The following is a 12,443-nucleotide window of genomic DNA, read 5'->3' as shown; positions in this document are numbered from 1 at the left end:
CAAATGGCTGCAATATAACAAAGAGTGAAAAATTGAAGGGGGTCTGAATACTTTCCGTACCCACTGTATATTAAATTCATTCAATCCAACAATGCACAGCAGTAACAAGTGTACAATTTGCACTTAATTTGCTATTACTGTACAAGAGGCGCTGTGGATATTCCACCGGTCGGGTAGGTCAGGTAATAAAAAAATACATTCTGTGGGTGTGGGTAGTGGGGGGGGATGAAATAGATCATTAATAATGCAAATATTAATTACATTCTCTAAAATATGAACATGTTTTAAAATGCAAATTTTTCATCAGGCAGACAGATGGGCTCAACATATTTCATTTGTGTGTGTGTTTGCCTGTTCGGGAAGTTGCAGTAACAGAAACAGTGACATTTCAGTAAATCAGGAAGGGGGCCAACACTTTTTCACACCACTGTACATGTTCACATGTTTTTATAAACTGAGTTTTTCCTTCCATTTAAAAAAAAAATCTGTCCACATGAAAACGCAAAAGCATGCTATGAAGCACTGTCAAGAGCATGCCAAGCCAACAGGTGGCGATATAATCTCAACCGTTAAGCCATGTTGGCCAATCAGAAGCCTGAAAAAGTTTCCAGTAGGCAGAGATAACAGCGCGTGCTCCGACGTCACAAGCCAAAGTCTCTGGTTTCGCTGTCTACATGATAACACTGCAAAATGAAGTTTTTGAAAATCTTCACCCTGGCAGAACTTTTCAAAATTGTTTGGTTTCATTGACCTGGTGCTGCGTTTGCGTGTGGACAAACAGCCAAACCACATAGAAAAAGCTGCGGTTTTGAAAATACCCACGTTCGTGTGGACAGGGCGTAAGCAAGCCAAAGGCGACAGTGGTAAGGAACCAAAACTCCATCGGTGACAGAAATGGAGAAAAAAACCTTGGGAGAAACCAGGCTCAGTTGGGGGACCAGTTCTCTTCTGGCCAGATGACACCAGCATGGTGTGCTTTAATTAACACGGGTCAGATTGTGCAGAGGACTTGTCTGGTTCCCATGGTCTTGTCCCATCTAGTTGATATGGTCTCTGCTGACATTCAGGGCTATAGAGGTCATCTCTAGGTGCTGATCCACCATCTGATCTGGATACGGACTGGATCTTGGTGGCTTTGGTGACCTCTAAATAAGATTGAAAGAGACTAATATTAGCGTAATTGATTTTGATTTTCTAGGTATTATCAAATGGCGAACGTTTTGAGATTGCAGCGGACATGAAGGACTATAATGTGATATGAGCTTGTTCAAGTATTCTGGAACTAAACCATTTAAGGCTTTATAAGTAATTAGCAAGATTTTAAAGTGTATACTATGTTCAATAGGGAGTCAGTGCAGAGTTGACAGAACCGTGCTAATATGGTCACTTCCTGGTTCTAGTAAGAACTCTAGCTGCTGCATTTTGGACCAGCTGGAGTTTGTTTGTTTGTAGCAGCCACTCAATAAAGCATTACAATAATGACCTTGAGGTTAATGTTTCTGCATTTGACATTAAGAGCATAGATCGTAATTTAGATATATTTTTGGGATGGAAAAATGCAGTTTTACAATTGCTAGAAATGTGACTTTTAAAGGAAAGATTGCTATCAAATAGCACACCTAGGTTCCTAACTGATAATGAAGAATTGACAGAGCAGCCATCAAGTGTTAGACAGTGTTTTGGGTTATTAAATGTGGAGGATTTTGGTCCAATAATTAAAACCTCAGTTTTTTTCAGAATTTAGCTGTAGGAAATTACTAGTTATCCAGCTTTTTATATCAACTGTGCATTCCATTAGTTTTGCAAATTGGTATGTTTCATCGGGCCGCGAAGAAATATAGAGCTGAGTATCATCAGCATAATAGTGAAAACCTAACACCATGGGCCTCATTTATAAAATGTTGCATATAAACCGTCCTAAATTTGTTCTGAGATCATTTCTCAAAAGTGCGTAAGTGCGATTCGGAGAAAACGAATGTGCGCACAAAAACACGTGCGTACGCCTCTCTTCCAGATGTGGCATTTATAAATCGCAAATGATGTTGAAATTGTGCGCAGCTGACTGGTGTCAGATCTCCAGCTTGTACACGCCCCCTAATTAATATCATTACCATATAAAAGGGCACACGCCAATATCTGAATTTCTATGCTTGAGAATGACGAGCACAAAGAAAAAAAAACTTAACTGAGTCTGAAATTGAGGTCCTGCTGGCGGAGGTAGAGGTTCGTGGGACGACGCTTTTTATTTTATAATGTGTAAATATTCTGCGGACAAACAATGTGTGGTGTTATATTTTTTCTATTGACTATTATCAAAATTACTATTTCTAGAAATAATAGTATTTATAAAACCATTAGGTTTCCAAAAGTAAGAATAAACTACGAAGTCAAGTAAAATTTTGTCATCTTATAAAAAGTGAGCAATCCTACTTTTAAAATCACTTGCTATGACAACTAATAAAAAGTTTAGTATCACAAAATTCTTGCAAAACTTTAAAAAACATTATTGAAAGAAAAATGGGACGTTTCATATCATAATAAAATAAATTATTACACGATTATGGTCTCCGGTCTGAAAAAACCTGCATGTGATTTGGCATTTTTTATATTTACACAGTTTACTAATGCTGTTCAAATGTGCCATTATGTACTGACACAAAAATATATAGTGTATTTTATACAAATATAACTGATGTAAATGACAAAAACAAAGTTTAAGGCTGATGTCTCTATTCATTTTCACAGAAGCAAAGCAGCAGATGTTATAAATAAACACAGTTAACAATGTTACTGAATATAATAGGTTATATTAAAACCGTTATTGCACGACATAGGCCTATTCTTACAGGCTACACAGACAAAACGGTGGGAGATGTGTTTATGCATTTTTTTTTTCTATTTTACGCATTAGTAATAAATCAAGACTTCGCAAGTTCTCTTGTGAAATAAAATGGTAAAAAAAAAAAAAAACATGGAATAAACTGTGTACAGAAAGCGAGTAAAGAACTCTCAACATTAGGCTACTAAAAAGGTCAGTTTAATCTTCGCAAAAACTCCCATTAATAAATCTGACTACACTGCACAATTAATCTCTTACACTGCATCTTTGTTGTTTATGATGAATTCGGTGCCTGCACGTACACCGCTTTTATTATTATTGCAGCTTAGATGTTCAAATAGCTGCAGTACTCCGACTTTGCCACAAGGAAAAGTGCATACGCCTGCTCAGACCCTGATGTGGCGGTAAGTACTTTTCCACGTCAAAGACGTTTTTATAAATATGAACGTTGCCGTGGATTTTAGCGTACACACACTCTAAGATCAAATCTGTGCGTACACTCATTTTATAAATGAGGCCCCATGTTTCTTGATGATATTTCCCAAAGGTAACATGAAAACTGTGAAAAGCAGCAGTCCAAGTACTGAGCCTTGTGGTACTCCATGCTGTACTTGCAATCAATATGATACCTCTTCATTCACTGCTACAAATTGATGATGGTCCGATAAGTAAGATTTGAACCATGCAAATGCAATTCCACCAATGCCAACATAATTTTGTAGTCTACTCAAAAGAATGTTGTGGTCGATAGTGTCAAACACAGCGTTAAGATCCAGTAGCACTAATAGAGAATCGAATGATAAGAGCAGGGCATTTGTAACTCTGATGAGAGCAGTCTCGGTACTATGATACGGTCTAAATCCTGACTGGAATTCCTCACAGATAACATTTATCTCTAAGAAGGTACATAGCTGAGAGGATACTGCCGTTTCTATTATTTTTGACAGAAAAGGGAGATTTGAGATTGGTTTGTAATTAACTAATTCTCTAGGATCAAGTTGTGTTTTTTTAATGAGAGGCGTAATAACAGCCAATTTGAAGGTTTTGTGGACATATCCTAATGACATTGACAAATTAATAATATTCAGAAGAGGATCTATGACTTCTGGAAGCACCTCTTTTAGTAGCTTAGATAGAATAGGGTCTAACATACATGTTATAGGTTTTGATGATTTGACATGTTTATACAATTCTTACTTTCCTATTGCAGAGAATGAATGGAATTGTTCCTCAGGGGATCTATAGTGGATAATCTGCAGCTGATGGCTGCATTGTCAGAATTTTATCTGTAATAGTATTGATCCTGGAAGTAAAGAAGTTCATAAAGCCATTACTGCTGTGCTATTGGGAAATGTCTGCGTCTGTTGATGCTTTATTTTTTGTTAATATTTTCACTGTATTGAATAAATGCCTGGGGTTGTGTTTGTTTTCTTATAAAAGAGATGAAAAGTAAGCAGATTTAACAGTTTTTAGAGCTTTTCTATAAGTAGAAGTACTTTCCTTTCCCTGCAATATGAAATACCTACTTTTGTTTTCTTCCAGCTGCGCTCCATTTTCCAGACTGCTCTCTTTAAGGTGTGAGTGTGCTTGTTATACCATGGTGTCTGAATCTTTTCCTTAATCTTTTGTATCTAAAGTGTTAGAAAAGAGAGAGCCCATAGTTTCTGTTACAACATCAAGTTTTTCTGAGCTATTGGATTTGCTGAGGAATTGAGACACGTCAGGGAGATTATTTACAAAGCAGTCTTTTGTGATGGTTCTACCATGTTTGTAACAAGGAGTTGAAATTGCAGCTTTAGCTATATGGAGTATACACAAGACTAGATGATATCCAAGATATCATCACTCTGCTGCAGAATTTCAATGCCATTAAAATCAATTCCATGTGACAGTATTAAATCTAAAGTGTGATTACAACAATGAGTAGGCCCTGACACATGTTGACTGACCCCAGTGGAGTTCAGAATGTCTATAAACACTGATCCTAATGCATCTTTTTCATTATCAGTATGGATATTAAAATCACCAACAATTAAGACTTTATCTGCAGCCAGCACTAACTAAGATAGAAAATCCTCAAATTATTTGATAAAGTCTGTATGGCTCCCTGGTGGCCTGTATACAGTAGCCAGTACAAACGCCACATTAACACTTGTATACCATATACCATTACCATCATTTCAAACAAATTATACTTGAAACCAGACCTCTGAGAAATACTGAAAGTATTACTATAAATTGTAGCAGCACCTCCCCCTTCACCGTTTGGACGCAGCTCATGTTTATAACAGTAATCTTGAGGAGTAGACTCATTTAAAAGAGCGAGTCTACCCCTCCCCCCATTATTCCAGGGTTTATTACAGGGTGTATAACAGGGTTTCAGGTTTATCACACCAAACTTTGTCTACTTGCCAAGACACTGAAAATGCTAAACTGTGAAAAGATTTGCCATGTTGAGGGATTAATAAGAAAATTAAGTGCATTGTTTGATTTATATTAAATTGAGATGCATTCACATCTTAGCGCCACCAGCTGTCAGCAGGAAGTGTGCACGTTCAAGTGACTGACATAGGCTAATCCTCTTGTAATTTTGTATTTTGAGCGGAAATCACGGCAATAAACTATATTCCCCTCTTAATTATTCACCCTTTATTTATATGTAAAATAATGCATATATTAGAAGGAAAAAAAAAGTTTTATTCTGTTTTCATTTTATGCATTATGTCTAAGACACATTACATATCAAATCATGGCACTAAACAATATTCACCTCTTAATTATGCACCCTTTATTTATAAGTAAAATAATGCACATATTAGAAAAAACGTTTTATTCTGTTTTCATTTTATGCATTGTGTAAGACACATTTCATATATTAGAAAAAAATGTTTATTCTGTTTTCATTTTCTGCATTATGTGTAAGACACAATGCATTAAATGCATTATGTATTTCTTTCAGTGCTATGTCACTGATAGCATAACCAGTAGCCAGTATAACATGCATTACCATGTTTTCAGATGTAATTACTTACTTTTATTTAGGTATTATGTTTGGATGTATATAGAGAATATCAAAGAGTCTGGTAACTAACTGGTAAGCAGTCTCCAACTGAGACTTTGATCTCTCTCTCTCTCTCTCTCTCTCTCTCCCTAAAGGGACATGGTGGTGGGAAAAAATCAGATTGAGTGAAAAAATTTGGGGTGGTCTCTCTCTCTCTGTGTCTCTCTCTCTCTCTCTCTCTCTCTGTCTGTCTTTTACACGAAGTTTTGTGGCTGAATTGTTTTTTATTTTTTAAAAATGCTATTTTTTTACAGTCACAGTAGTTAATATGCATGTAGTTAAAAGGCTGTGTATTTTATTACATTTTTTATTTTTTGTATTTCTCATTCCTTTCCTTTCTTCACTAAGAATAGAAGTATGACTATTTTTTAGGACCATTTATTCCTTTCCAGTCATATTTTTTTGTACGTTCATATTGCAAGTACGACCATTGGCACCAAGTTTCATACCATTCCAGTACAGTCAAATGTAAAAATTTTTGGTCGGCAGCATCTCAAGACTAGAACGGGTTAAATGCATGTGTCCACCACACATTGTTTTCCTGAAGCTGCATACAGCTATATTTCTTTTAGATTTCTATTGTTTTGCTTCATCATACTGTCATACTATTTGACCATTTTAAATGCAATTTCAGTGAATAATAGCATTTTATTTTGTTTCCTTCAGCTGAACCTCTGGTGCAGGTGGATGGGAAACCCAGCTGTTGTTTCTTCAAGTTCAGTCCAAAACTGATGTTTACCAAGGTCCTGAAAGCCCAGCTGTGGGTTTATCTGCGGCCACTACAGCAAACTTCCACTGTTTACTTGCAGATCCTTCGCCTTAAACCTATCACTGAGCAAGGAAGCCGACACATCCGTATCCGGTCACTCAAAATAGAGCTTAGTTCGCAAGCGGGTCATTGGCAGAGCATTGATTTCAAGCATGTGTTGCAGAACTGGTTCAAGCAGCCACACACAAACTGGGGCATTGATATAAATGCCTATGATGAGAGTGGCAATGACCTGGCTGTGACATCTCTGCGGCCTGGAGAGGAAGGACTGGTAAGGATCCTTAGACCTGTTAGACCAAAAATACTGCTATAGTGGAAACGATAATCATTGTACTAAACCAAAGGTTAAATTTGTTAGCTTTGTCACTTCAGATGAATTTGAGACTGCTGTTATAGAGGGTGCTTGACCCATCTCTGTACGTCTTCTTCCTCCTGTAATTTCCAGCAGCCGTTCCTGGAGGTCAAGGTTCTTGAAACAACCAAGCGCTCACGGAGAAATCTGGGTCTTGACTGTGATGAGCACTCCACAGAATCCCGCTGTTGTCGCTACCCGCTCACAGTGGACTTTGAAGCTTTTGGCTGGGACTGGATCATTGCACCCAAACGTTACAAGGCAAACTACTGTTCAGGCCAGTGTGAGTACATGTTCATGCAGAAGTCCCCACATACTCATCTGGTTCAGCATGCCAATCCTAGAGGCTCGGCAGGGCCATGCTGCACACCCACGAAGATGTCGCCGATAAACATGCTGTACTTCAATGATAAACAGCAGATAATCCATGGCAAAATCCCAGGAATGGTGGTGGACCGTTGTGGCTGTTCATAGAATTATGTGTTTTGGTTGAGCTAAGGGGAAGTGATGGAAGGAGGGTGTTAGGGATGCAAGTCCCTGCAATTTCCTTATATTTTCCTTACATTCCTTGGAAAGAATACTACATAATGTACATAGAACAAAAACACATTTATTGTTTCTTTCATAAGTCCAGTAGAACACTCTTTGGTCCAGGATCCTAATAGATCCTAATTTCTCACATTATTTGAATCTGAATTTTAGTTCTACCAAATATTGGGGGTCTGAATACTTTCCGTACCCACTGTATATATATATACATACAGTATATAAAATGTAGTGCAAGATATAGTAGAACATAAGAAAAAACACTTGTGGAGTTGTTAGTGTTGATCTATCTTTTAGGAATGTATAATATTATTATATATTTTTTAATTATTATTTGCATATATATGCATCTTTCAGTTATGAGAAAGATTTTGACATTGAGTCCAAAGTGTTTAAGCCAGCATACTAAGACTTATTCTAGGTTTCCTACATGTATTTTTATTGTACTTCAATGCTAATGTTATGCATTAAAGAAATGACAGGAGACAAATGCACCCCGCACCCTCCACTAAAGCTGCTTCCACTATGGTGCGACATTCCAAATAGTCTAGGCACCCTTTCATGACTACTTTGATCCTCTTTTTACTCATGAAAATGACAAGGGAAAAGAAAGGAAGACATTTTTATTTCTACCACTTTTAAGGAGAAAAGGAACATAACCATTTATTTTAGACACATGAATTTATGATGTAGTACTATTCATGTGTTTCAGCATCTGTGATCGACAAAATCATCATAACAAAAAAAAATTATTTATTGAAAAAGAAGTGAAAAGAGTGTCTCTCACCCACACACAGTAAATTAATAGTCATTTGTGTAAAAATAGTTTCCCATGAACTTTAATTTTACATGTTATTTTCAGAAATGTCTTCTCTGCTTACCTAAACTCTGCCTTAACAGTCTGTTATCAATAAATCAGTGTCAAGGTAAACCAAAATAAAACATGTTCATGGCTATATGCAGTTGTACTGAATACAGATAAGTTTTTAGCTGTACTGAATACAGTAACATATAGGTCACTATGTTGGCACACGTATTTACATGAATAAAAAGAACAGATGTCACTGTGGATCACAGCAGTACCATATCCTTTGTAGATTCTCCAATTTAGAGAAAAGTAATTTCATTTAACTTTAGTTGTATTTAATCAAATACCATTCCCTCTCCCTTACCAAACTTTAATGGTACAGTAAACTCTGGGAGTGCTGAAAAAGCAAAGGATGGAGAGGGGGAGTGGTGCAGTAGAATAGAAATCTTTTTCTATTCTTCAAATATGTCCCTTTGTTGAAAACAAAAGCACTATGATGTTGGATAAAAGAGGAGCCTTCTTCCACTAAAATAAGTAATATATGTATATATCACAAAAGAGAAAAAGACAAAAAGGATGGCAGTGGGATGGTGCTGAAGGGTATAAAAGATTATTTTGGGCCCTCTACTTACCAACAATAAATTTTGCACTATGGGAAGTAAATGGCAAGAGGAATTTTTATTTCCATTTCTATTTGACCTTTTCAAGCACAAGAACTTGTAGATGGATTTTAATAACTAAATAATGTCTAAAGAGTTTACAGAAGGTATAGTCCATCCACAATATCTGTCTTTATGCCTTTATGCCATTTCTGCTGAAGCAGAAACCAGTTGTTGGCCCGATCTAAAACAAATCATATCTCAAATTTCAAAACTGACCGATGCCCTGAAGTTTTAAATTGCTGTTTTGTAATACTATCAAATCCACAAAACTGAACTCTATAAAGCCTTGACTTTCAAATCAGATGTTATCTAGAATTTTAAGTTTTGGCAAGTATAGTTTGTGGCTTGAAAAAAGTGGCTATGCACCATGAGAATGCAGATTACAAAGGACTGGAACTTAGTATTAACTAGCAATGAACATAACTAGGCTCACAGCAGAAACAAGGTTATATGGGCCACAAGAAATTATCTCTATTGAAAACTAAATTGGTCACAAAATAAGTAAAAAGCTACCTCATCAAAACAGTTTGAAACCTTGCTATGAAATTAAAATTGACAAATTTGATAAATCCTCTATATTTATGGTCAAAATACAAATGCATGTAATTGCATCATAGAATTTTTACTCTTGCCATTTCAGTTCAATGTTTTTTAGAACATTATTACTTGAATGATGTACAAGTCTTCTAAAATGCCACAGGGTCTCTATATTAAGGTCCTTTAAGGACACAAAGAATGGAAAGTATATGGAGATCATAAGCCATCACCCTAAGTTGTACAATTCAAAACTTCTGTATAATATAATGTTCTCAATGTTTTTGTCATACAATATGTGGAGAAATAAGAATTGTGATTTGTAAATGTGAAAAAAATCCAAATGAAAACATTCTACATAGTGTTGACAGACTCTTTGCTTTGAAGATTTACCTACTCATTTTAGTCATGTTCAGCCACTCTTTATGTTGTGTAGAGAAATTATGAAGTAGTTTGGTTTTCATGCAAATAAGAAAACCATCATTTCTGTCCTTGTTTTTTGTTTGATCATGTTTTGTACAATAAATACTTTATTTAGAATACAAAAGGACTACCCCCTTTCTTAATACACTGACTGTTTTGACTGACTGATTATGTCAATAAGAGTTGTTTCAGGTAGTTTTTTTTTAGTTCAAGTGGAGCTTGCAATGGCTCGCTATCCAGCTGTTTTTTTTGTCTTGTTTTTTTTTTCCCAGAAGAGATCATGAGGAACAGAGCTTGAAAAAAAAATGATACAGCATCTGCACAGCTTCAAAGAATTCATCCACAGGCTGTATGTTTTTAACAAAGTCCACCAAAACAAGGTTTATTCAGTGTGCATGGCAGTTAATGTACAATGCTTGTGGGACATCTTTTCTGAAATTTTCTGCTAAACCATTGTGACAGACAGACATAACTGCTGCACCATCATAGCACTGCGCAATGCAAGTGGTCAGAATTTACGTAATGCCTGTTTGATCATTTTCAAGCACGATTTGGCATCTAATCAACTGGCTGGAGTAAAATTAAGGAGTTCCTCTAATGCAAAGCCACTGTGCAAATAACGTGTTACCACAGACACCTGCTCTTTTTTGCTGACATGCTTGCTTTCATCGACTAGCAAACAGTCCAATCTCATCAACAGCCCAATACTTATTTGCTCTCTCACCATATTTGCCTATTTAATTCAATTAACTTGTTCAGTATATTGTGTTGTGTGTGTTTTGCATTTTGGGGATTGTCAAGTATTTTTTTTCCCCCAACAAATTTACCAATAAGAAGCAAAAGCTCAATAAAGTTGCCTTAGTCGGCAGAATTCTCCTTTTTTCTTTGACTTCTTTGTGCAATTGTCTGGCAGACGATTCAGCAACTGCTTGCATGTATTTCCAATTTTCTTGTACTACTTTTATTCACTCAAGGGCCATCCATTTCAGACATCTTTCATGCCCATCAGGCACTCTCTTTCTGTGCCGGATGGGCATGAAAGATGTCTGCACACAAAACAAAATGTTCTAGTCAGTTTTAGTCCTTGTACCACTTGCGGTTAAAAGAACGTACCTGTACCAGGATATTGCCAGAATAGGTCCTTAGGAGAGTAGTGCTGTTGGCTGAAATACTTAGATCAGGAGAGTCAAATGAGTTGTTGGTAAGGGTGCTGAAGGCTGTGCCACCCTTTTTTATTACACCTAGCAACTGCCATTTGTTCTTCCCAGGGGATGACAAAGAGCAGTTCTTCCTTTCAATCTGTAATTTCAGATTCCAGCAGAGACTGTTGACTTGTGTTATTGCCCTCCTCTGAGCTTTTCAGAGATGTGTCTTAAGTTTTATGCTTTTTACTTGTTAAGCTGTGCTCCATTGATGATGAACTTAGAATGATAGCTAATGTGCACTGTCCCTGAACACAGCCTAAATGACTCCTCCCCCATCAAGACCATTGTTTGTTTGTAGGCACATTAAATATATACATATTTTAACCATAATAATATTTTTAGAATTTTCAAGTTATCAGGTAAGTGACACTGACATTCATTAAATAAATTATTAATAATAATTATTAAATGAATCTGCTGCATGATACTGCAGAAGAACTGATGATGGCACGGTTTGATCTTCGGCTGACTAATCAGCAGAAAGAGGCGTTTAATTCCCGCCCACGTGTAGAAATCGAATATTCAAGCTGTTCATTAATTTTTCCACCCATGAACGAAAAACGAAAATTTAAGCTGAATTCTCATTTTTCTACTTTCAATATTAAATAAAAAACGAATGATCGAATGATAACTTACACGGATTAATCTGGCATGTCCATTTATTCTCGACACAAGCTCCGATGCCTCGGTTCAAATGTCACATCACTACTGCTTACATCTTACCTCAGCTCGCATTCAAGTCGCACGCAGCTCAGCGTCTGTGATCAGTAAAGCCGCCTTTCCACTGCACAAGACATTCGGACACGACTGTCGGAATTCGCCCCCTAGTGGCACTCGCACGGAAATTTCATTATGATCGTACACAGCAACATGGGAGAGAAGTTTATCCTCGCGGTCTCAGAAAAACCCATTCTGTATGATACTTCTCTAGAATCATACAGAGACTTTAATAGGAAAAATGAGGCTTGGAAGAGAGTTAGCGAGATTGTCGGTTTGTTTTGTTTGCCAAATTTTCTGAATGTATGCAAATCCTTGTCGTGCCTTAATTAGCATCTAGCCTAGTATTCCCATGTATTTCCATGCAGTTATTATTCCGCATTTTACAAACTTATTGAGAAAAAAAATGTATGCAATTGTATATTATTTATTTGAAAGAATGAAAAGAGCAGTTGAAGGTAAACATTTAGATTTTATAAATTGCAGGTAATGCTATAAATTCACAAACACCCAAAACCCAACCATCT

At 36.5% G+C, this 12,443-nt stretch overlaps 1 protein-coding gene across 1 annotated transcript in view; it reads left to right on the top strand.

Annotated features, from left to right (window-relative positions):
• The window catches only part of LOC107681455 (growth/differentiation factor 11-like), a 58,357-nt gene extending 50,832 nt beyond the window's left edge, over positions 1 to 7,525 (top strand). The window contains exons 2-3 of the mRNA XM_016477756.1: positions 6,567 to 6,940; positions 7,115 to 7,525. Coding sequence (XP_016333242.1) covers positions 6,567 to 6,940; positions 7,115 to 7,495 — 755 coding nt within the window. The 3' untranslated portion in view covers positions 7,496 to 7,525. The remainder of the gene's footprint in view (positions 1 to 6,566; positions 6,941 to 7,114) is intronic.
• Positions 7,526 to 12,443: the final 4,918 nt, after the last annotated feature.

This window comes from Sinocyclocheilus anshuiensis, unplaced genomic scaffold (assembly GCF_001515605.1).
Source record: "Sinocyclocheilus anshuiensis isolate Anshui unplaced genomic scaffold, SAMN03320099.WGS_v1.1 scaffold2374, whole genome shotgun sequence".
Lineage (NCBI taxonomy): Eukaryota > Metazoa > Chordata > Actinopteri > Cypriniformes > Cyprinidae > Sinocyclocheilus > Sinocyclocheilus anshuiensis.
The sequence above is the reverse complement of the archived record's forward strand: the minus strand, read 5'-3'. Positions and strand labels throughout refer to the sequence as shown.